Source organism: Chanodichthys erythropterus, chromosome 15 (genome assembly GCF_024489055.1).
Source record: "Chanodichthys erythropterus isolate Z2021 chromosome 15, ASM2448905v1, whole genome shotgun sequence".
Taxonomy (NCBI): domain Eukaryota; kingdom Metazoa; phylum Chordata; class Actinopteri; order Cypriniformes; family Xenocyprididae; genus Chanodichthys; species Chanodichthys erythropterus.
Genome location: NC_090235.1, coordinates 1,814,402 through 1,841,107, shown reverse-complemented (window position 1 = coordinate 1,841,107; position 26,706 = coordinate 1,814,402). Strand labels below are relative to the sequence as shown.

General features: G+C 36.2%; 2 protein-coding genes across 8 annotated transcripts in view; both read left to right on the top strand.

Moving 5' to 3' along the window:
* The first annotated feature begins 1,696 nt into the window (after positions 1-1,696).
* satb1a (SATB homeobox 1a) lies at positions 1,697-13,484 on the top strand. 5 transcript variants are annotated; one of them, XM_067411698.1, is made up of 11 exons: positions 1,697-1,984; positions 2,504-2,705; positions 2,785-2,961; positions 4,288-4,414; positions 4,741-4,864; positions 5,284-5,395; positions 7,742-8,124; positions 9,899-10,093; positions 10,234-10,389; positions 11,545-11,742; positions 11,922-13,484. In XM_067411698.1, the coding sequence occupies exons 2-11, from the start codon at positions 2,528-2,530 to the stop codon at positions 12,483-12,485; spliced, it is 2,214 nt and encodes a 737-aa protein (XP_067267799.1). In that variant the 5' UTR covers positions 1,697-1,984; positions 2,504-2,527; the 3' UTR covers positions 12,486-13,484. The 5 variants fall into 5 exon arrangements, with proteins under 5 accessions (XP_067267799.1, XP_067267800.1, XP_067267798.1 ...); XM_067411699.1 differs by having other exon boundaries at positions 1,697-1,993; positions 2,554-2,705; XM_067411697.1 differs by having other exon boundaries at positions 1,697-1,993.
* A 4,078-nt stretch (positions 13,485-17,562) lies between these two features.
* The window catches only part of tbc1d5 (TBC1 domain family, member 5), a 29,880-nt gene continuing 20,736 nt past the window's right edge, over positions 17,563-26,706 (top strand). For all 3 annotated transcript variants that reach the window (XM_067411707.1, XM_067411706.1, XM_067411705.1), the window contains exon 1: positions 17,563-17,664. The gene's annotated coding sequence lies outside the window, so the exon portion shown is untranslated. The remainder of the gene's footprint in view (positions 17,665-26,706) is intronic.

The following is a 26,706-nucleotide window of genomic DNA, read 5'->3' as shown; positions in this document are numbered from 1 at the left end:
AAAATGGATCTGCAAAACAGAAAAGTTCAAGTTCTTTAAAGTATGTTCATTTGTACACTCAATACTTGGTCGGCAGCACATATTACAGCAAATGACTTGCTCCTAGCACAAATTACAGCATCAGTGAAGTATGGCATGGAAGTGATCAGCCTGTGGCACTGCTGAGCCTTCAGATCATCTGTATATTGTTGGATGTTGACTGTTTCTCATCTTTCTCTTGAAAATATCTCATAGAATCAGGTCAGGTATGTTGGCTGGCCAATAAAACACAGTAATATCATGGTCAGCAAACCACTTGGAAGTTGTTTTTGCACTGTGGGCAGATGCTAAAGTCCTGTTGGAAAAGGAAATCAGCATCTCCATAAAGCTTGTCAGCAGATGGAAGCATAAAGTGCTCCAAAATAATTGATAAAACACAATGGACCAACACCAGCAGACGTCACGCCCCCCCCCCCCCAACTCATTACTGACTTCAGAAACGTCACACTGGACTTCAAGCAGTTTGGAATCTGTACCTCTCCAGTCTTCCTTCAGACTCTGGGACCATGATTTCAACATGAAATGCAAAATTTACTTTTATCTGAAAAGAGGACTTTCGACCACTGTTCACTGTCCAGTTCTTTTTCTCCTTAGCCCAGGTAAGATGCTTCTGATGTTGTTTCTGTTTCAGAAGTGGCTTGGTAGTCCTTTTCCTGAAGATGTCTGAGTGTGGTGACTCTTGATGCGCTGACTCCGGCTTCATTCTACTCATTGTGAAGCTCTCCCAAGTGTTTGAATCGGCTTTACTTGACAGTATTCTCAAGCTTGCAGTCATCCCTGTTGCTTGTGCACCTTTGCCTACCCAATTTCTTCCTTCCAGTCAACTTTGCATTTAATATGCAAACACATCACTCTGTAAACAGCCACCCCATTCAGTAATGACATTCTGTGACTTACTCTCTTTGTGGAGGGTGTTAATGATTGTCTCCTGGACCATTGCCAAGTCAGCAGTCTTCCCCATTAGTGTGGTTTCAAAGAACAAGAGATAACCGGAATTTATACTGTAGGGATGGTCATTTAATGAAACACAAATGTAAATATTCTAATATTTTGAGATACTGGATTTTTGACTTTCATTAGCTGTATGCTCTAATCAACAAATTAAAAAAAAAAATTGAAATGTTTTACTTTACATATAGGGAATCTAGAATATATGAAAGTTTCATTTTTTTAAATAATTTACAATAAAAAATGAACTTTTTCACAATATTCTAATTATATGACCAGTACCTGTACAATCAAGCGCAAATGAAAAGAACATCATTAAAAAGAGAGTAGCCTATACTTATTTAAACCTCAATTGCTATTTGTTAAATTATATAACCTTCACCTATTGATACTGTCCAAAAATAAATACTTTCTAATATCTGTAAGGCTACATATGTTGAAAAAGGACAAAACATTTAGTGGCTGTACTTACTTTTTCACAACACTCCTCAGTTCGATGTAAGCAAACGGAACTGTATGACTAGTTGTAGATCATATATCTGAAAATAAGCTTAAAATAAGCAAATAAAGCTTAGGACATCAAATATTAAATGTCAAAATGGCTTGCCATACTTTAATAATCATGTATTCTATGAGAAGCCACTTCCGCTAGAAGCTGATTGGTCCGCATCTGGTGACATCACATTAATAATGCTTTGTGGGGCCGTCTAGAGATTTAATTACGGATCTGTGTTTGCACATTATATTATACGAACCGTTCTTCCCCGCTTTAACCCTCATTTTATTGATTTTAATGGGTCTGATTTGATCGTTTACTAAGAACAAAAACATTTCTTCATGAAATAAACCTGCTGTCTTGTTTCTTGTCCCCGGACCATCGCGTTGATTCTGGAGCCAGTGTTTTTGTTACGGAGCGATCCTGGGACGCGCGCTCGATCTGTCGGCATGTTCGGATACTCGTCTGGAGGATTATAAACCACCGGAAAACGGTACTGCAGTAAGTAAAGTAAGTGACTGAAATAATATGGCAGAGGAAGAAGAAATACGAGACCATGATGTGTCACAGTTTGGGCATATATGCAGCACCTGTAGCAGAGCTTCACGGCTGAACAAAAACATCTAAAATGGTTTGCTAGTCGTAGTTGGTTATTTAATATGGTTTACCTGCCCGGCCAAGCTGGTTTAGCTGTGAGGAAAGTCTCCCAGCCTTACCAGCAAAAAAAAGTACCCAACCCTTGTCTAGAAGGACCAACCTGTCCATCTTAAACCATCCTAAGCTGGTTTACTGGGTTTAGCAGGTCTCCGAGCCTGGTCAGGGTGGTTTAATAGGCACTTATGCTTGTTTTAAATGGTTTTGTTCAGCAGGGTTGGTTCTGCAGTATATATATAAAACACACACACATTAATGAATATGTAAGCCTGGAGGACAGGGATGGAGTGGACTGGGATATACATGTATGTTGTTTATAAAGATAGAGTAGCTCCAAAGCATCTCTCTTACTATTATTTTCTGTAGTTGTGAGAGCTGAGTATAAAAATAATGATGGACCATTTGGCTACCACTAGTAGCACCCAGGGGCCGGTCCTGTGTGAACCCTCTTATCCTCCCTGTAAAATGGCCCGTATGGAGAATTCAAGAGATCTGCCTGTACCTGGAGTCACACCTGTGAGCCTGGCCTCCAAACAAACTACACCATCACACACTAACAGGAGGAAAGGTATCCATTCACAGACATACAGATACAGGGCTGCTCATAAGATGTCTGAGTGATTATATTCTTCTTTCTGTCCATACAGGCAGTCTGCTTCCTGTGTTCTGTCTGGTGGAGCAGAGTGATGTCCCACCCTCAGAGAGGAAGAGGACGGAGCATGCCGAATTTGTTCTGTTGAAGAGAGACCTGCTGTTCAGCCAGATTACAGAGGCTGCACTGCAAGAGCTGGGATACACACACACCGCAGCGGCTCTGGCTACAGGTACACACACACTAATGAATAATTTACGCTCAATTCAATTGAATAAAGGAAGGGAAGGAAAGGGATTGAGTGGACTGGGACTAAAAAAAACTACCTTTATCATATGATCTTCCATTACTCATAAACTAATATTTTGGAAAGAAGTCTCTTATGCTCACCAAGACACGTTGAATTAAAAAAACACAGTAAAAACGGTACTTGTGAATTATTTTTTACAATTTAAAATAACTGTTTTAATATATTTTAAAGTATAATTTACCCCTGTGATGGCAAAGCTGTATTTTAAAGGGATAGTTCATCCAAAAATCAATTCTGTCATCATTTTCTCACCCTCAAGTAGTTCCAAACCTGTATGAGACATTTGGAAGAATGTCAGTAACCAAACAGACCTCTACCCCATTGACTACCATTGTATTTATTTTTCCCACTATGGTAGTGAATGGGGGGTGAGATCTATTTGGTTACTGACATTCTTCCAAATATCTTCTTTTGTGTTCAACAGAACAAAGAAACTCATACAAGTTTAGAACTACTTGAGGGTGAGTAAATGATGGGTGAACTATCCCTTTAATATGCTGATTTGGTGCTCAAGAACATTTCTTAGTATTATCAATGCTGAAAATTTTTGTGGAAAATGTGATACATTTGTACAGCATTTGTGATTTTGTGATGAATATAAAGTTCAAAAGAACAGCATTTTGTAAAAATAGAAATCTTCTGTAACATTATGTCTTTACTATCATTTTCATCAATTTAATGCATCCTTGCTGATTTAAAAAAAAAATAAAAAAAAAAAATATATATATCATTCTTACTGCCGTTTATACTATACGTTGATACATTTTAAATGGCCATTTAAACATTGAAAAGGCTGCGCAATTAAATTACTTAAATAAAACTTATCAACATTGCAAAAATGTTTTTGTGGTCGAATCTCACACAACTTAAGTTAACATGTATAACATGTACTGAATGTTTTTTTTAATTGTTTTTACATATTGGCCTTATGTGGAAGAATTTTAAATTTTAATGCTTATGCCTATAACTATGATACATAATTTGCTTATTTAATACAATAATTAAGTAAAGGAAAATATATGTAATGTTAGGAGGTACAAGATGTTAAAGAAAGAATTGAGAAGGAAGTGCAGAAAGAACATGGTCAAGCTTAAAAAAACTCAAAAAGTAAAAATAAGAAGCAACAATAACAACAAAAAAACAACAACTCCAGAATCCAGATAAAGGAAAAAGGAACTAGAGGGTCAGGAACTATATTAGGATCATAAATAGTAGTCATATATTGTAATAATTTAATGTCTGCTTTAGGTCAGATTCAAGTTGGGCATTGGAACCCTGTGGCTCTGTCCACTGTGACAGACACCTCTGACGCAACAGTAGGAGACATGTTAGAAGACCTTTACCATGTCATTACCTTGAGAATAAAGCTACACAGGTAAAACATTCACACACACTTACTTTGAGCGTCACGTTTGTCTCTGTGCTTTAGCAAACAGGCTTATCAGAATGATGAACTACTCTCTGAGAATTAAAGCTCTTCTGATTTATGATGATTAATATTTCACAGGTAATTTAGTATTAAAGCTAATTTCAAAATTATTAAAAGTTATTATAGTTATTAAAGTTTTGAGGATAAACACTTAATAATATAGCTATTTGTGAAATAATAATTATTTGTGATTAATGTCCTACAGTGTAATTAATTATTGCAGTACACTGTTTTTTTCTCACTGACTCACGCACATTCTCTCTCTCTCTCAGTGTTTCTAAATTAGAGGATTTACCTGCTGAGCAGTGGACTCATTCTACTGTCAGAAATGCCCTAAAGGAGCTGCTGAAAGAGATGAATCAGAGCTCACTGGCTAAAGAGTGTCCATTATCTCAGGTACACGTTCACAACAAAATAGTTAGACACTATACACTTTTTTTGCAGTACACCATCCATACACTGTAACATGTATACTAACTTGAACACACACAGCTTAATTGCATGTAGCTATAGAATCGAATAAGGTTAATTGCCTCATGTCTCATGGTTAAAGAGCAGAACTATGATCAAAGAAGCGCTCTCCATTGAAGAATACACCCTACCATTAAGATCCATCCCTAGTTTGAGAACCAGCTATTAAATCTATTTAGCAAGGAGGCAAAAACCTTTAGCACATTCTTTTTGGACACATTTAGTCAGTTCCAAGCCACACTTCAAGGCTTAATTCAGTATATCTAATTACTAAATTCCTGTTACTGTGACCTTTTGCATGCACATGAACACATAATGACTTGGCTTGTATTTTTGTTTGAAAGAGCATGATTTCATCAGTGGTAAACGGCACTTACTATGCCAGCATCTCTGCTGCGAGATGTCAGGAGTTCGGCCAGTGGTACAAACACTACAAGAGGGCAAAATCTATGATGGGTGAGTAGCAACTTAATGTGTGTTTTCTAAATGTAGCTCATGTATGCACATACTTACAGCTCTCTGTTCTTGTAGTAGTTTTGCGTTGTTTTTGGGTAACAATTTACAGTAAGGTTTATTTCATTAATATTAGTTAATACAGTAGGTGTTACAAAGGTATTACAAATTGTTCATAAACTCACTACTGTTCAAAACTTTAGGGTCAGCTTTTTTTTTAATTTTTTTTATAGACTTTTTTTTTTTTCTCACCGATTCAGCATTTATTTGATTAAAAACAGTAATTTTGTGAAATATTATTACAATTTAAAATAGCTGTTTTCTATTTGAATATATTTTAAAATGAAATTTATTCATGTGATGGTAAAGCTGAATTTTCAGCATCATTACTCCAGTCTTCAGTGTCTTTCAGAAGTCATACTAATATGCTGATTTGGTGCTCATGTAACATTTCTTATTATCATTGTTGAAAACAGTTCATATTTCTTCATATTTTTGTGGAAACTGTGCTACATTTTTAAAGGATTCTTTAATGAAAGCTCAAAAACAGCATTTATTTGAAACAGAAATCTTGTATGTAATGTACACTGTGTGCAGAATTATTAGGCAAGTTGATTTTTCTGATCATATTTTTTTTCCAAGCACATTTTACCAATTCCAATCCACATCAATCTTAATAACTACTATTAATATTGTTTTTAATCATTTATAAGTGATATATAATTGTTCATGAAGGCTGGAAATGAAAAAATGCCTTATATTCAGGTGTGCAGAATTATTAGGCAGGTTTTCTTCTACAGGCAAAATGAGCCACAAAAAGAGATTTAACTCAGACTGAAAAGTATTAAAAATATTAAATACTCATGTGAAGGACGCAATACTAATGCAATACTAGAAATTGCAAAGGTAAAGCATTACCAAGGGACAGCAAAATGCTCATTGGGTCAGCGGGGTCATACAAAAACAGGTGGAAAAGAAAAGACACATGTTAACTGCAAAAGAATTAAGTTGAAGAATTAAGTGTGAAACCATCAGGAACCCTTTAGTCTCCAGCGCCACCATTTTCCAGAACTGCAACCTACCTGAAGTCTCCAGAAGTGCAAGGTGTCAGGATCTCAGAGACTTAGGTTAGCTAAAGAATCCTAAAAAATGACCCGCTCTTAATAAGAATCACAAGCTGAAGTGTTATACAATACATGAAGACAGGGTTTTTATAGGCCTTATAGACAGACAGCTTGAGAGTGACTCTTGTAAGACCAGCACCACATCCTCTTGTACCGCTGTTTGAAAAATGTATCTTCCAAAATCTGGCAGTAAGGTGTGGGAGTTCACTTTCAGTCCATCTCTTATCCTGAAATGTCCGTCTTACAGAGATGGACTAAAAATGATCTTCCAAAACTTACTGCCAGATTTTGGAAGATACATTTTTCAAACAGTGGTACAAGAGGATGTGGTGCTGGTCCTTCAGGAGTCACTCTCAAGCTGTCTTTATGTATTGTATAACACTTCAGTTTGTGATTCTTATTAAGAGCGGGTCTTTTAGGATTCTTCACCTAACCTAAGTCTCTGAGATTCTGACTCCTTGCACTTCTGGAGACTCCAGGTAGGTTGCAGTTCTGGAAAATGGTGGCGCTGGAGACTAAAGGGTTCCTGATGGTTTCACACAAAATTCTTCAACTTAATTCTTTTGCAGTTAACATGTGTCTTTTCTTTTCCACCTGTTTTTGTATGACCCCGCTGACCCAATGAGCGTTTTGCTGTCCCTTGGTCATCCTTTAACTTTGCAATTTCTAGTATTGCATTAGTATTGCGTCCTTCTCATGAGCATTTAATATTTTTTTTACTTTTCAGTCTGAGTTATATCTCTTTTTTGGCTCATTTTGCCTGTAGAAGAAAACCTGCCTAATAATTCTGCACACCTGAATATAAGGCATTTTTCATTTCCAGCCTTCATGAACAATTATATATCACGGATAAATGATTAAAAACAATATTAATAGTAGTTATTAAGATAGATGTGGATTGGAATTGGTAAAATGTGCTTGGAAAAAAAATATGATCAGAAAATCAACTTGCCTAATAATTCTGCACACAGTGTAAATGTCTTTACTGTCACTTTTGATCAATTTAATGCGTGCTTGCTGAATAAAATCATTTCTTTCACAAAAAAATCTTACTGACCCCAAACTTTGCAATGGTAGTTTAGTAAATTAAAATAGCTGTATATATGATGAGCTGAGACAGCAGCTAATCTTCTACTGTAAATAATATTATTTTGGCTGTAAATTCAATGGGCCCCTGTGATTTAATATGAATATTGAGTCACTAAAATTTTTTTCCTCCCCTCAGGTGACATGAACAGGCACTGCAACCAACCCTCATCTTCCAGCCAACCCACCATGTACCAGCAACCATTGGAAGGCAGTGGGGCGGAGTCACGTGGTGTTGTCCAGATGCAGGCTGGAATGCCTGGTCTGGTGATGGCTCAGCTCCTCTCACAGCAGCATGCCATGTCTCAATTTCTCACACATACTCACACACACTCACACGGGCCTCATCCTGCGCCACTACGGACTCCTCCAAAATGCAATGTGTCCCCACCCACAGTAACTCAGTGTCCCTCACCTGTCACCGACGTGTCACCTGAAATTTACCACTGGGTGCGGGAGGAGTTGAAGAGGGCGGGGGTTTCCCAAGCAGTGTTTGCACGAGTGGCCATTAACCGGACTCAGGTAACATGGTAGAATTTCATGCAACAGAATTACTGCTAAATCACTATATTATATGCATTCAAGGTATATACATTTGTATTAGTTTTTGCATTCCCGCAATTCATATAAATATCTATTGCATTAAAATATGTTTGAAATGTATATGCCATACACCATGCCATACATGGTGAATGCAATGTAAAAATGCATTAATGTACTGTCTTGTAAGGTTGTAAAGGCCTATTCACACCAAGAATGATAACTACAAAGTTAACTATAACAAAAACTATATTAGCGTACACCAGTGATGGGGTAACCCATTACAAGTAACTTGAGTTTCGTAATCAGATTACTTTTTCAAGTAACTAGTGAAGTAACACATTACTTTTAAATTTACAACAAAATATCTGAGTTACTTTTCCAAATAAGTAACGCAAATTACTTTGTTTTTCCATTTATTGACTGACAGCTCTCCTGTCCCTATGTTGACAGAAATCAAGAGTAAGTGTGTGAACATGATGGTTATTGTAGATTTAAATTTGAGCAGGCATTTACTCCTCTCACTTGCAAAAAAAAAAAAAAAAAAAAAACAGATTCAGTATTATTGAAAATAAAAGTAAAAAAAGTGAAATGCAATCTCAGAATATTACACAAACATGCAATGATTAAATATAATAAATTACACAAATATACTTTATGTATTTAATCTCACTTTATCAACCAATATTTTGCTGCTGACCTTTGATCTACTTCAATCACACTAATTAAGCAAAAATTACTTAAGATTAACATCACATTTGTGTTTTAATTTTTTTTATTGTTGAAGAAAACATGTTTCTTGCTTCCCCTGCATTCTATTCTTCTTCAATCCAGAATAGCAGAATGGTGTTTTAAACTCTGCCATCTACTGTACAAGCGTGAATTTGCATTTCTTTCAGCCTGAGGCTTGTTCATTTCACTTTGGGTGTGAAAGGGTCTTTACATTTTCCAAAAATATAACTAGGTGAGAAAAAGTTACAAAAGTAATGTAACGCATTACTTTCCATAAAAAGTAATGCAATTAGTTAAATTTTTAGGGAGTAACGAAATTTTGTAATGGATTACTTTTAAAAGTAACTTTCCCCAACACGTCAATTTTTAGGCATCCATAGTATCGTTCAGTTTATTATAAGCATGCTGCACTGCAGTTATGTCAACTGCCACTTTAAATGCTTGAGCTCTTTAAAGCAGATGGATTCTGATTGGCTGTTAATCATCTGGAACAAATCGCTGTGAAAGTTTTTCTGTGCTGTTATCGTTATAGTTGGTGTACTAACTCTCTTTTACATTTAAAATGATTTAAATGTCCTAGTTGTTAACAGGCCTTAACTCTTTTTTTTCCCCTTTTTTATTAGACATTTCTAATATATATATATATATATATATATATATATATATATATATATATATATATATATATATATATATATATATATATATATATATATATATATATATATATATATATATATATATATATAAATTATATAATATATATAATTATATAATATAATATAATTATATAATATAATATAATTATATAATATAATATAATATAATATATATATTTATATTATATATTAGTTTTTTTATCATATAATTTTTAGTTGTGTGTACATACCTCTTAAATCTTGTATCTGTGCAAAGTGGTCAAAAAACGTGTACTATGCTAGACTAACTGGTACTTCTCATTTGTATGTCGCTTTGGATAAAAGCATCTGCTAAATGATTAAATGTAAATGATGTTTTACAACAGGGCCTGCTGTCAGAGATCTTGCGCAAGGAAGAAGACCCACGGTGCGCGTCTCAGTCTCTTTTAGTTAACCTTCGAGCCATGCAGGCCTTCCTGCAACTGCCACAGAGCCAGAGGGACTCCATCTATCTGGAGGAAAGAGAGCGTAACCTCAACACTACCTACAGCACCAATACCAGCTCACCTCTGCCCATTCAGGTTCACTGTCACTTAAATTTGAGATACAAATTAGCATGTGCTATAATCTCAATAGACAGTGCAGATACATTAATGATAATAATAAGTGCAGTGTCTATAACTGTGTTTGTTTGTCATAAAAAAAAAATCTCTCACTACAGGCAAAACTTTCACCTGTTTCCAAGGAGATTGTAGTGAAAGTGGAATGCGATGATTCTGGAATCAACTACGGAATCTATGATGAAATACAGCAGGAAATGAGACGAGCAAAAGTGTCACAGGCCTTGTTTGCAAAAGTCTCTGCAGCCAAGAGTCAGGTACATGCTTGTGCATTGTGTACTCAAGAAATCTCTAATAAACAGGAAAAAAACAAACAAAAATGTATGCATTTGGCAGATGCTTTTATCCAAAGCGACTTACATTCCATTCAAGGTATATACATTTCATGTATAATAATGTATAATAAATATTTATATGAATTCAAGGAATGCAAGGACTAATAGAGATGTACAGTAGTGGCCAAAAGTGATATTTGTTTTAATGACCGAATAAAGTATCAAAATATGAGGAAAATATTTTGTATATATATTTCTTAAATATTTTAAATATGAAGGGAAGAACAAAACACTTGGTCAAGGTATTTATCTGACAAAATTATTTGGCGAAAAAGACAAAGCTACAGGTTTTATTTACCTATAAAGGAAAAAAAGAAATAGAAAAACAAAAAGCTTACAGGAAAAAGCATACATTGATAATTGAACATAATCAGCTATTTTTATTTCATTGGTTCTCTATTGTTTTTGCAGATGTTCATAATTGTATTTGTATGACAGTCTTGTCTGCAAAATTTGTCATGCTTCATTGCTTTAATACAAATAAAACAACTGACTCCAAGCACAACTATGCAATATGCTTACAAAATCTTTGTAATAAATTTGAATAAATTTGAAAAACATCACATTTGGCCACTACCATAACTGTACATACCTTGAATACAATAAAAATAATTAGTATCCCTCCCAAGTAATGAGAAAATATGTACAGTAGGGTCCAAAAGTCTAAAATACTTGTGGTAATGCTTTCCTTTTGCATTTTTTTTTCTTTTTTCAGCATGACAATTTGAGAATTTGAGAGAATTTGAAAATCTTACATTTTGAACAAAGGCATTCACATGGTTAATGTCACAAATGTGCTTATTTGACTAGTGACCTAGAAATACTGCAGAACTTTAAATATTTCTTGAAAATTAAATATTTATCTCCTACATATAAATATTTATTATATATTTAAATATTTATGCCACGGAAAGCATAAATTAAATATTTCTTATTCATTTTATACCAAAATATTTTCTCATTTTAAATTGTTCATAATCCTAAAACATTACATTAATCACCAGGTTTAAATTAGACTTTGAATCAGATTTTCAACATTGTCTGAGATGTTTAAACCCCACTATTTTTGTGTCTTAGGGCTGGCTGTGTGAGCTCCTGCGCTGGAAGGAGGAGCCTTCTCCTCAGAATCGTACACTGTGGGAAAATCTGTCTTTGATTCGCCAGTTTCTAAATCTCAGCCAATCAGAGCGAGATGTTATATATGACCAAGAGAGCAATACTGGGCAGACATACTACTCAGAAAAACACACCAGACCCCTGACTGAACAACTGCAAGTGAGGGCTCATACACAAACAATTACAGTACATTATGAATATCCAACTGCTGACTGTACATTATGGTTTAACTGCACTTATATAGTCCATAATATTACATTACATACAGTTTGTAAAGATTGTTGGTTTGTGAAGTGTTCCATCTCATAATTATCTATCTTATGTATTTATTTTAAAAGGTGATACCACAGCATGTGGTGCCTCTAAAGCAGCAACAACAACTACATAAAATTCCACCTCAGCACCATCAACCCTTCCTCCAGCACCATCTCATCACTGGAGGTCTCAGAGACTCTCACATGGGCCCAAATCTTGGCGGCAGGTCGTTACCACCAGAAGCCCATGCAATCCTGCAGAGTTTCATTCAGGAAGTGGGACTACATCCAGATCAAGAGGCCATTCATACACTATCTGCTCAACTGGGTGTAGCCAAAGAGGCTGTTCTCAGCTTTTTCAATGGTCACAACTGGCTTAGACAGGAAGAACAGGACAACTGCAGAGAAAGAGTGATTGAGGAAAGTGAAGATGATTACATGGAGGCAGAAGAGGAATGCAGGGATACGATGGAAAAAGATGAGAAGGCAAATGAAAACATGATGACAGGGAAACAAGACATTGGTGTGGTGGAGCAGAATGCAGCTACACAAACTCGTTTTATCATTACTATTAAAGAAGAGGAGGAGCTTCCATGTAAGGAGGAGCACGATGACAGCCCCGCCTATTGCCAATTCATAAACTCCTAAAAATACATACACTACAGTTTAAAAGTTTGGGGTCATTTGATTTGAATAAAATTTAATACTTTTATTCAGCATAAACACATTAAATAGCCCAAAAGTGACAGAAATTTATTAGGTGACAATGTTTCCATTAAGAAAAAAAACTGCTCTTTTGAACTTTCTATTCATCTGGAATCCTGAAGTGAAAATGTATCACCGTTTCCACAACAATATAAAGTAGCACAACTGTTTTCAGTATTGATAATAATAAGAATTTTTCAAATGAGCATATTAGAATGATTTCTGAAGGATCATATGACACTGAAGACTAAGTTCTAATAATATTTCACAATATTGCTGTCTTTACTGTATTTGTAATCAAATAAATGCAGCCGGGGTGAGAATAAAAAAAAACTTCAAAAACATTCAAAAATCTTACCGACCCCAAACCTTTGAACGGTAGTGTATTAAATCCCATTTAAATAAATAAACCGCAATGAATTCCGGGTAATTTAACAATTTAAATGTAGCCTATTTATGGTTGTGCCTTTATGCACAAGGTGTTTTGCTAAAACCTCATACTTTGGATGGACTATAGAGATGGAATTTTGAGGATTTCTCAACGGACATGCCACGGAAAGCATAAATTAAATATCACTGTTCTTATTTCTAAATGTTCTATTAATATTAGGGGTGTAAAAACGCTGATGTCTGACATGATGTATTACATAATTTAGGAAAGAATTGCAATTGAATTGTTAACAAAATATATACACCCCTAAATGAATATAATTTGCAGTTTTATAGTAGCATTATTTATTGGCTGGCTCGTTTTCTGCCCAAATCCTCAACTGTATCTCTGCAGACAGGCAATGTCAATCAGTGTTAATAGTGGCATATTCAGCCAGGCAGTGTTGTCTTTTACAAGACTGTTGCCAGAGACCCAGAAACCGCGATGTATTATATGTTTAGAAGCAAACAGCACATTACTGTATTATTGTCAATAGAACAAAACACAATAGAAACAGCACTTTGAATTACAGTGAATAATTCTGTCTCTAATGAATTACAATAAATCTGTAGTGTTTGTTTTTGTTCATTATGTTTAAAGCCATTTTATTCAAGAACCAGAATGAAAATAGCCGTTATATGTATGTTTACAGTAATGGTGTTCTCGATTATAACTTCACTTTTATACTAATGTTGTTGCCCTAAGCATTTTCTTACCATCTTAAATTGAGTTTTATTTTTTAATTATTCAGACTCTCTCACCACCTGCTGCTTCCATTTTCTCACATATATCATTCTATATGGGGTCAACACAGTCTGCTACAAAAAGAAATGTGTCAGATATTTAATATTAATCTTGACAAATCTAGCATTGACCAGGAATTAATGAATTGAGAATACAGGATAGTTTCTAACTGAATTTAATCTACATCTATTGAATTGTCAGCAGTCAAAAAAACTTGCTGTATTGACAAAATAACCTTTTTTATTATTATTTCACACTTGTATTAAATACAAGATACATTTTATTACTTCATACTAACATGGTCAACTTAAAATGAAGGAAAATATCTAAAAATTCCACTTTGATATAGTCCAATTTCACAAAAGTTTTCATAAATATCTGACAGTGTTGACAAAGAGAGTGGAACATTGTTTAAAATTTAGAGGAATATTCTAAAAATTATATATATATATATATATATATATATATATATATATATATATACATACAGTATCTCACATAAGTGAGTACACCTTTTCATGTGACAACACTGAAGAAATGACACTTTGCTACAATGTAAAGTAGTGAGTGTACAGCTTGTATAACAGTGTAAATTTGCTGTCCCCTCAAAATAACACACAACCATTAATGTCTAAACCGCTGGCCACAAAAGTGAGTACAAAATTGGGCCCAATTAGCCATTTTCTCTCCCCGGTGTCATGTGACTCGTTAATTACAAGGTCTCCAGTGTGAATGGGGAGCAGGTGTGTTAAATTTGGTGTTATCGTTCTCACTCTCTCATACTGGTCATTGGAAGTTCAACATGGCACCTCATGGCAAAGAACTCTCTGAGGGTCTGAAAAAAAGAATTGTTGCTCTACATAAAGATGGTGTAGGGTATAAGATCGCCAAGACCCTGAAACTGAGCTGCAGCACGGTGCAAGACCATACAATGGTTCAACAGGACAGGTTCCACTCAGAACAGGCCTCGCCATGGTCGACCAACGAAGTTGAGTGCACATGTTCAGCGTCATATCCAGAGCTTGTGTTTGGGAAACAGACATATGAGTGCTGCCAGCATTGTTGCAGAGGTTGAAGGGGTGGGGGGGGTCAGCTGTCAGTGCTCAGACCATACGCCGCACACTGCATCAAATTGGTCTGCATGGCTGTTGTCCCAGAAGGAAGCTTCTTCTAAAGATGATGCACAAGAAAGTCTGCAAACAGAAGACAAGCAGACTAAGGGCATGGATAACTGGAACCATGTCCTGTGCTCTGATGAGACCAAGATAAACTTACTTGGTTCAGATGGTGTCAAGCGTGTGTGGCGGCAATCAGGTGAGGAGTACAAAGACAAGTGTGTCTTGCCAACAGTCAAGCATTGTGGGTGGAGTGTCATGGTCTGGGGCTGTCGGCACTGGGGAGCTACAGTTCATTGAGGGAACCATGAATGCCAACATGTACTGTGACATACTGAAGCAGAGCATGATCCCCTCCTTTCAGAGACTGGGCTGCAGGGCCCCAAACATACATCCACGACGACCACTGCCTTGTTAAAGAAGCTGGGGGTAAAGGGGATGGACTGGCCAAGCATGTCTCCAGACCTAAACTCTATTGAGCATCTGTGGGGCATCCTCAAATGAAAGGTGGAGGAGCGCAAGGTCTCTAACATTCACCAGCTCCGTGATGTCATCATGGAGGAGTGGAAGAGGACTCCAGTGGCAACCTGTGAAGCTCTGGTGAACTCCATGCCCAAGAGGGTTAAGGCAGTGCTGGAAAATAAAGGTGGCCACACAAAATATTGACACTTTGAGCCCATTTTGGACATTTTCACTTAGGGGTGTACTCACTTTTGTGGCCAGCGGTTTAGACATTAATGGCTGTGTGTTGAGTTATTTTGAGGGGACAGCAAATTTACACTGTTATACAAGCTGTATACTCACTACTTTGTAGCAAAGTGTCATTTCTTCAGTGTTGTCACATGAAAAGATATAATAAAATATTTACAAAAATGTGAGGGGTATATTCACTTCTGTGAGATACTGTATACACACACACACACAATCAATATCGGCAAAAGTTTTGGGACGCCTGCCTTTACGTGCACATGATCTTTAATGACATCCCGTTCTTAATCCATAGGGTTTCATATGGAGTTGGCCCACCCTTTGCAGCTATAACAGCTTCAACTCTTCTGGGAATGCTTTCCACAAGGTTTAGGAGTGTGTTTATGGGGATGTTTGACCATTCTTCTAGAAGTGTATTTATGAGGTCAGGCACTGATGTTGGCGAGAAGGCCTGGCTCGCAGTCCCTGCTCTAATTCATCCCAAAGGTATTCTATCAGGTTGAGGTCAGGACTCTGTGCAGACCAGTCAAGTTCCTACACACCAAACTCGCTCATCCATGTCTTTTTGGACCTTGCTTTGTGCACTGGTGCACAGTCATGTTGGAACAGGAAGGGGCCGTCCCCAAACTGTTCCCAAAAAGTCCCAAAATGTCTTGGTATGCTGAAGCATTAAGAGTTCCTTTCACTGGAACTAAGGGAACAGGCCCAATCCCTGAAAAACAACCCCACAACATAATCCCCCCTCCACCAAACTTTACACTTGGCACAATGCAGTCAGGTAAGTACCGTTCTCCTGGAAACCGTCAAACTCAGACTCATCCATCGGATTGCCAGACAGAGAAGCGTGATTCGTCACTCCAGAGAACACGTCTCCACTGCTCTAGAGTCCAGTGGCGTCGTGCTTTACACCATTGCATCCGACGCTTTGCATTGATGTAAGGCTTGGATGCAGCTGCTCGGCCATGGAAAACCATTCCATGAAGCTCTCTACGCACTGTTCTTGAGCTAATCTGAAGGCCACACAAAGTTTGGAGGTCTGTAGCTATTGACTGCAGAAAGTTGGCGACTTCTGCGCACTGTGCACCTCAGCATGCACTGACTCCGCTCTGTGATTTTACGTGGCCTACCACTTTGTGGCTGAGTTGCTGTTGTTCCCAGTTGCTTCCACTTTGTTATGATACCACTAACATTTGCCTGTGGAATATTTAGTAGTGAGGAAATTTCAGGAATGGACTTATTGCACAGGTGGCAACCTATCACGGTACCACACTTGAATTAATCCACTGAGCTCCTGAGGGTGACCTATTCTTTCACAAATGTTTGTAGAAGCAGTCTGCATGCCTAGGTGCTTGATTTTATACACCTGTGGCCATGGAAGTGATTGGAATACCTGAATTCAGTGATTTGGAGGGGGTGTCCCAATACTTTTGGCTATATATATATATATATATATATATATATATATATATATATATATATATATATATATATATATATATATATATATGACAATAGCTGTATATATTATACACACACATATGTGTGTGTGTGTGTGTGTGTGTGTGTGTGTGTGTGTGTGTGTGTGTGTGTGTGTTCTGCCAGTACATATGAGTAATGATTTTTACATGTCTGTTTTCTTAAGTTTAAGTTATTCTATATGAAGAATTGAGTTATGGTCTGATTCTGAGGAGTCAGACTGGTGATTTTAGGGATGAAAATCAAATAAGATGGTACATTTTTGTTACGAAAATGTAAAATAGGCTAAAAGATTAATTAATATAACTTCAAAAACTAATGGCAAGTAAAGTGGGACGTGCTTTTCCAATGTCTGGAAAATAACTTGTTTATTTTTGGTAACGTTATATGGTGTTATTATACGGTGGCTTTTTGGTGATATAAAGAAATATCTCTCCATAATCCACCTAGAGCTCCGACTTTCCATAAACATAACGATAGAATATCGTGCACATTTCTAACCTGTGATATCTGAAGTCGCGCACAGGCTTTCCGTCCGGAGTCACGTGCTTGATCAGCTGTTCTGCGGCACATCCGCCTGACTCGCGCTAGAGTGTTTACATGCAGACTGCACAGGGCAGAATGGGCAGACCCGCGTGAAGCATTGCAGGTAAATATGTTGGCTGAATTCCCTTTACTGTATTTAAACTGCCGTTTACGGTTGTCGGAGTGCTTGTCAAAGCTGAATGCGGCGATAACAAAAGTGTGAAATGTTGTGCAATGATTCATATCGGAAGTGTGGAGCTGCCAGCCCCGTAAGGCCTTTAGACTCAAGAGCTCCATCAATAAATCCAACTTTATTTACTGCTTTTAACATGTTTTCTGACGTAAAGCCTAATCGCTAAGCGTCAGGGACATTCATATGAGTGATTATATCTACCACTTTGAAATTTGTCTTTTATTATTTATATTTAGGTTGTAGGGGTGCCTGTAAGTTTCAAATTGTATTTAATTGGTTATGATGTAATATACTGCCTATCTGTCTTATGTAACGTTAATATACATGTCCTGTATTATTATTATTATTATTGGGCAAGATGTTGTGTTTTGTTTAGTAATGGATTGAAGGCTTGTGTCCTATTTTTACTTCTGGTTAGGGATGCTTCCTGAAATCTTAGTTCTCATGTCTGAAGGATGTACCACCATAGGTGTTGAGTAGGACATATTCCCCCTACATTTCAGAATAACTTAAGGGGTTTTAATGGTTGATTCTTACATTTTTATGTTTCAGTTTTGTTGATAGCCAACAATTATTTTTATGCTGTGACTTATTGCCAATATGATAGTTGATATTTCAAATCTCGATTGTAATGTATATTTAAACAAGTCTTATAGAGAGAACATGAATAACCGTTTAATATTATGTTTAATGTTAGCAGAGAAGAAAAGTCTTTTTAAAGTACTGATATTAAAGTCGGCATAAAACAGAAGTTGTCTTTTCTTAACTGCTGTGACATATATTCGAGTGAAATGGCTTCTTGAACAAGAAGAAAATTTTTTTTTTTTTTTGTCCATTTTTCCTTGAGTTAAAACAAGGTATTGGTTTAATGGTTTTGGTTTGCTATTGTTGTGATCTCATGTTCGTGACCGGTTGACCCGGCCTCATACCAGTGAACATGTCAAAAAATTGTGCTTGAACAAATTATTTATATTAAATACAGCAATATTTAGTAAAAAACAAGAAATGTCCATTTTTAAATTTTCTTTAAGCCATGATATTATCTGTTTTCAATATTGTATAATTCCGATGGTGATATTAGATCTAAAATAAATACAACTTTTAAATAAAAATTAAGCATATCATTTATATAGAGTAAATTAATTTATTAAACTTAATTTTTTCTTTGCCAGTAACTTTGTCCTGCGCCACCTGAATTTTAGTGACGCCCCTGCTGAGAATTCATTCCTTTCTCCTTGAATATTTTTGATTTAGTTTTGTATGTAACATTATAATCTATTTGTGAAGTAGGACAGACTGAGCTTTGAAGGTCTATATGAATGTCTTTGGACCTGAGGACACAAGTAAACAACAGTAAAAGACTTGCAATGGCATCACAAGACCAGCTTGCTGCCTGTTTTCACACTCGTGCGCTCACACACACACACTTCTGAGTTAAATTCCTGTCATGCTGCAGTATAAAACCCATACAAACCATGTCAGATTACAATTACCTAATGGCCTTCGGTTAATTCATGTTTGAAGAAAGATGTACTTGAAAGTTCTGTAATACTGGAAAGCACCTTTCAGCTTCTCCACTTTGCAGTTTTGAATGTCTTTAGTTTATAGTGAGTTTTTTTTTTTTAGCCAAAAGCATGTGAGGTTTTCAATGTTTGTGAATGCATGTATTACAAAACATAACTGTAGCATTTTTGAATATGTGTACATGCTTTTCTTAAGTATGTATTGCTCTAATATTATGACCAAGCATATTTCTGCACTAATGTATTGCACTTTCATAACGTTGGGTTTCTGGTGTTCATCCAGTAGCTTGTTGAATTCCTAGGAGTCATGTGATTGGTGAAGGAGGTCTGCTCTGTAATTGGCTGATGAAGTGAAGGCATGTGAGTGAGTTTAAACAGGTTTAGGTCTGGTCTGCTTTTGTAACCCTCATTATTGAGCCTCTGCTACCGTGTGCTGCACCCACAGGTGTTTTGATGTAGCGAACTAGGTTTTGTCTTCATGAAACTCCTTACATTTTTGGAGTATTTTGTGATCTTAATTCTCAAAATACTGTTCAGGTTTCAGGTTTTTACTAGTCTAAAATAACTTTCTTTTAGCATTCCTGTTCATAAATATGAATTTTTCACCTTGTTATATTTACTGTTATGAGCCATGTTTGCTCTGTAGCTTAATTTTGGTTTTGCACAGGTTTCTATTTCAGCATTCTCACAGTAGTTTTTTGGTTCCTCATTTCTTTACCTAACACACAAACACACACAGACACAGTTGAATCGCTTATGTTCATTTGCATAGGGTTGCATGGATATCAGCCTCTGGTGTTGATAGACTTGATGGTATAAAATTTTCATATCATGATAATTGCTGAAGCTTTTATACCATGATGTATATGGTTTTATATCTGAACTCTGAACATTTATATACAATAAAACAAAACACAAAAAATAAGACAGATTTAAGTGCAAAGAACTGTAAAGAACAACAAAAAAGTCAGAACATTACAAGTCAGTATCTAGGGTATGTTTTAGTGCAGATTTAGATGTAAAAATGTTTGTGTAAACAAATTTTTGAAAATAAATAGGCTAAAGCATGTTTGGCATGCTAAATATCTGGACCAAAACCTGGACCAGCGATTCAAAATCCTGCTGTGTGAAAAGTGTTCTGACTGAAAACTACATCGGCGATGACCGACAGCCAATGAGAGAGCAAGATACAGAGCAGCGGGGAGTTCGGGGAGGAGTTATAGACCACAATATCAGCAAGCATGGCTTCGTACACATAAACATTACAATTCTTTCAAACAGAAACAAAGCACAAACATTTGCTTGACCATCCGCAACAGCAGCACACTGAAAAGTTATGTATTTTCCTCTGACTCTCATTGCAGAACACACAATCCTTGTTCCTCATGTCTCCCCAACCATTTCCTCCTCCATATTCTTCTTTTCCTTTTCTTGTTTTCACTGCAAATCAGCGCACAGGCAACTCGTATTGCAGGCTTCTTGTGGGCTACCGTTTTTAATAATAATCCCACTCTCACGTGAGAACTCCGGTCTTGCACGCGTGATATCACGTTGTTTCCTTGTCACATCTCGCGTGTGTTTGGTTGTGAAACGTAGTTTGCGTGCCAGACAGAGTTGTCTGCGATTCTTCCTATTGTAAAGTCATGCAGTGTGAAACCTTCTGTCGCTGATCCATCGTGCAGTTTGAACACAGCAGCGACTTTATGCTGGCCAAGATAGTCATTCAGTGTGAAAAGAACAGTGACCCGACTACTTTGAAAATCGTGCAGTCTGAACTCAGCGTTATACTTATTTAAAGCTGCTGTCCCTAACTTTTATTTTTTTTGGTTAAAAATGATCCAAAATCAATTTTTGAGCATGTACGTAATCAGACAGTGTTCAAAACTATCTCCTTTACCTTAGCCCGATTCACAACGGTAAGCTTGTAATAATGTTTTAGAATTCGGGTGGTACTGGTGGGTTTTTGAGGGAAATTCGAGCATGTCTTTGTTTGTCTTTGCATCATTGCATCACGTCTGTATACAGTCCCAGCTAGTAGGCTATATTGCATGTGAGGAGGATCATTTATAGCCTTTTCTCACAGCAGCTGCGATAATTAAACTTATCATTTTGATGGCGGATTGTATGATATGACAAATTGACGTTAGTGAAGAATAGACTATACAGAAATTTAAATCTACAGGTAACGCTAATACACATTAAAGGTGCCCTAGAACTTTTTTTAAAAAGATGTAATATAAGTCTAAGGAGATTTTTTTAATTCATTTTTTTAACTGCCTACTTTGGGCATCATTATAAATGAGCCGATTCAGGGCTACTGGCCCTTTAATTCTCGTGCTCCACGCCCACTGAGCTCATGCTTGCCTTGAACAGTGCATAAACAAAGTTTACACAGCTAATATAACCCTCAAATGGATCTTTACAAAGTGTTCGTCATGCATGCGGCATGCATGCGTCGGATTATGTGAGTATTGTACACTGTTATATTGTTTACATTTGATTCTGAATAAATTTGAGGCTGTGATCCGTGGCTAATGGCTAATGCTACACTGTTGGAGAGATTTATAAAGAATAAAGTTGTTTATGCATTATACAGACTGCAAGTGTTTAAAAATGAAAATAGCGACGGCTCTCTTGTCTCCGTGAATACAGTAAGAAACAATGGTAACTTTAACCACATTTAACAGTACATTAGCAATATGCTAACGAAACATTTAGAAAGACAGTTTACAAATATCACTAAAAATATCATGATATCATGGATCATGTCAGTTATTATTGCTCCATCTGCCATTTTTCGTTATTGTTCTTGCTTTCTTACCTAGTCTGATGATTCAGCTGTGCACAGATCCAGACGTTAATACTGGCTGCCCTTGTGTAATGCCTTTCATAATGTTGGAAACATGGGCTGGCATATGCAAATATTGGGGCGTACACCCCGACTGTTACGTAACAGTCGGTGTTATGTTGAAATTCGCCTCTTCTTAGGAGGTCTTTTAAACAAATGAGATTTATATAAGAAGGAGGAAGCAATGGAGTTTGAGACTCACTGTATGTCATTTCCATGTACTGAACTCTTGTTATTTGACTATGCCAAGATAAATTAAATTTTTCATTCGAGGGCACCTTTAAATACACAGTCACGCAATGCTGATGTTGTTAACGTTAACAATTTGAAAACAAAGTATTACAATAATAATTTGCACGTTTCGACGTTTTGATATGAGCTAAGCAATTGTTCGATTTAATCACCATTGGCAGCGTGATTTATTGTAATGCTTATTTTCCTTTGTCAGAACAAAAGTGTTTCTTTCTTGTTCAGATGAAAATTCTTATTTTGGTCATACTTCCAAGACTACAATCTGTGATTCTGAAGTATGATGTGGTGATTGACAGCAAACATTAGATTAATTTGCGCTGACGAGCCGTGTCGAGGCACAATGCACGTAAAGATAATAATTCCGCAAACTGCAATTGCAGGTTTCAAACAGAGATGGCGAAAAAGAGGCAAAATTACAGACTGCAGCTTTAAGTATGAAGTATTTAAGTATTTGGTGCCATGATGAATACCATAGCAAATCTGAATATGGCTGTAAATATTGTACAGAAACAGAGTAGTGCAGCTGGGCCAATGGCTGCATTTTTGCTGTTCCATAAGCACCATCTACTGTCAGATTGTGTGAATGTACTGTCTCTATGTGAACTGCATTCTAATTAGTTAAGTTTGTAAGATGGGCCTGTGCAATATCCATAATTCATTATTACTTTTATTTCTCTCTTAGACTCAAATTAATTTCTTTCTCTTCTTCTAATTAACTTGTCGCTGTTCTATTGTGTATTTTAATATTGACTGTTGTATTAGCATGTCTGTCTTTGTCTTATTTTGTTGTATATAGTTCTTTCTTTCTTTCTTTGTTTCTTTCTTTGTTTCTTTCTTTGTTTCTTTGTTTCTTTCTTTGTTTCTTTCTTTGTTTCTTTCTTTGTTTCTTTCTTTGTTTCTTTCTTTCTTTCTTTCTTTGTTTCTTTCTTTGTTTCTTTCTTTGTTTCTTTCTTTGTTTCTTTCTTTCTTTCTTTCTTTCTTTCTTTCTTTCTTTCTTTCTTTCTTTCTTTCTTTCTTTCTTTCTTTCTTTCTTTCTCTCTTTCTTTCTTTTCTTTCACCTCCTGCCAGGGGGTCCACAGATGGAAATTAGCCTAAGGCTATAATCTGGCATATTTACATTTGTCTTAATGTTCATTAATATGCATTGTTCCCCCTTTTCTTAAAAAAAGAAAAAAAAAGAAAGTGAATGTGCATTTTCATTCGGTGAATGAAATGCACTATTCTTTCATGCTTCTCATCAGTGTTGCGTTCTTTTTTTACATCAGAGTGAGCATTCCTCTTTGACGTAGATTGTAAATTTTAACTCATTGATGGAAAAGTATTCTAAAAATCTAAATTCATAATAAGAAATTATTCTCAGTATTTTGAAGTGCCCATGATAACTATACTGTGCATGCTACCATATTATCATATTACCATATATGGGCATATGTATATGTACATTAGGCTGGCTATCCATCCAGGTTTATTTTGGACAGTCCAGTTTTGAAATGCCATGTCCATCTACCGCCACATCCTTATGCTGGATGCTCATTTGTCCTCTTTTTAATGTCATTGTTTTATATAGTAATGTTATAAAAATGGATAGTTCCGTTCCTTGATTTATAATTGGTTGAGCCACATTTGAGCCTGAAATTACTCTAGAAACGTAACCTCATTGTTGCTTAGCAACCATTCTGCTATCAGTTTTACTGCACTAAAGACTTTCTTTATCTTTGCAATGTTAGCTCCGCCCACTGATGTCTTGGTAAGATGAGGAGAGAATAGCGATACAACAGGACAAAAATAACATTACCTTTGCTAGGACATTACCTTAAATATAAAAATAACATTACCTTTTGCAGATCCTAATGCTAGGAATATGCTAATTTATTTTCAACAATGTGAATCAGTGTCTCAGTTGAGCTTATTTATTTCTATTTGGTATTTCACTGTGGATTCTTTGGTAAATCAATCGCAATATAATATGGACTTGAAAGTAATGCAACAACATGTAAGTAACTGTGTTAATTCTAATGCCTGATCTGATATGTAATGATTCATGAACTCGACAACATGTCTGTGATCGGCTGTTCATCACTGCAGCCTTTCATGTCATGATCTAAATATAATGCCATATATCTAAATGTAATGCAGCACTTTTCACAATTAGATAAACTTGGCTATTTCAAATGGAAAGATGTTAGCCAATCACAGCAGTGGGTGTTTACACTGAAGTCTCACAGCAGACGCCCCTTAAAACAGAGCATTCAAACAAGAGGTCTAAAATCAGGGTAGCAAAAATGCCTTTTATTTCTAAATTATGAGATTTTTGATGTAAAAAGCATACTAACATTATAAGTGCACACCAGAAACATTAGTATACAACAAAAGAACCCAGTTCATGACCCCTTTAAAAAACAAGACTCTCCCCGACTTCCTAGGTTGTCTGTGAAAGGCTGTAGAGTAGACTGATTGATTTTTATGTGAAGTAACAGGAAAATCCAAAGGATGTGATGGTTGTGCGCCATTCTGAGAACCTCTTTTGTTCAGTGAAATGTGAAAAGAAATGCTTATAAAATATTCAGGATAAAACAGCTGAACAAGCTATTATCTACTGTAATGTCTATGTGTCTCCTAATATAATGTTCTGGTCGGTTGAGCCTTGTAAAGGGGTGCTCAAAGTTAAAATAATTTCAACACCTTGTTTCATTAATGAACAAATCAGCATTCTTGAACGGATTAGTTGAATGAATAGTTTAATGACTCACTCAAAGACCATCCATTGCCGAGACAAGCACTGCTGAAGCTGGATACTATTGGGAAATATCAGCAGTCTTCTCTTGTCCAGTCAGATTCGAGGATCGGAACTAACTGTTATACTATAATAGGGCTGGGCGATATATCGAATGCTTTTGTCACGCGCATTTCGTCAGTAAAGCCTGTTCCTTGATTACAGCTAAATTGCCATCACCTGCTTTCAAATGAAGTGGCATTTAATAGACAGAGCCGGAGTTCACTGATAAGCCACGCAATATCGCGTTCAATATCGACGGCGATTCATATCGATATTGAACGCGATATTGCGTGGCTTATCAGTGAACTACGGCTCTGTCTATTAAATGCCGCTTCATTTGAAAGCAGGTGATGGCGATTTAGTGGTAATCAGGGAACCGGCTTTACTGACGATATGCGCGTGACAAAAGCATTGGATATATCGCCCAGCCCTATACTATAATAACAATAGCCCAACGAGTTTATTGTCAGGTTTGTGTTCTGTTATGTGGACCCCTATTTTGACATTCTGTTGTGTTTCCTTTAGTTCCTGTTTCTCTGCTCTGTTTAGTTTCAGTTTCATTGGTTACTTATTATGTCCTCATTTGTTGCTAATATAGTTATGTATTAGTTTCACATATGTCTAGTTTATTTACTTTGTTCTACCCCGTTTGTATAACCCTGTGTTTCAGTTGTTTTTGGTCAGTTCTCTTTTATGCATTCATTGTGTGATTTGCATTATTTTCCTGCTTGGTCATTCAGATTGTTTGGTTTACTAATAAAGCCTGTTTTGTTGATTCTCCTTCATGCTCATGCCTGTTGACCACTTTTTAACACTTAGTTAAATAGCAAATAAATAAATAAACAAAAAATTTAAAAAAAAAAAAAAAAAAAAAAAAGGTATTGAGCCACTCAAAATCACAGCAAGGGAAATTCCTTTACCTCGACAGCCCTAGCGCGCAGAACATATTTACATATTTATCTAAACTTTGCTGTCATGGCATCAGGATGTTTGCTGCATAGGTATTTCCGATATTTTACTTCTAAGTAAACAGCAGAAAAGAACTTCGCTGTGAGTATGTTGGGGCATTGAATCACATTCAGTCTCTTGTACATTACCTGAGCAGGAGTGCGAGCATGAGCAATAAGTTGCTGGCTGCAGTTTACTTAATGGCCACCGGTGTCGCTAATAACAAGGGTGTCTGAATTCTACATATAGCCCCTTTCAAGGGGTGGGCTGAAATATTATTATGGAATAACAGTTTTATATATAAAAAAACCTTTTTCAAATATATATACCAAAAAATAATACATTTTTTAATTGTAAACTTTTTTTTTTTTTTCTTTTTTTTTTTAAACAAATATATCTGATTATTTTTCATCCTGGCATCCTGGATTGGTTTTATCCTGGCATCACAGAATCCTGTACGTGTTCTTTTTTGGTGTTATAGAAATGGCCACCATAATGTACATAATATCTATACTGCCATAATCAAGCTTTTCTCATTGATTATGTGTGTATAAGCACATACACGCATACAAGCACAGGAAATTTCGCCCCTGCATTTGAATCAAGTAAATTCTATCACCACAGTT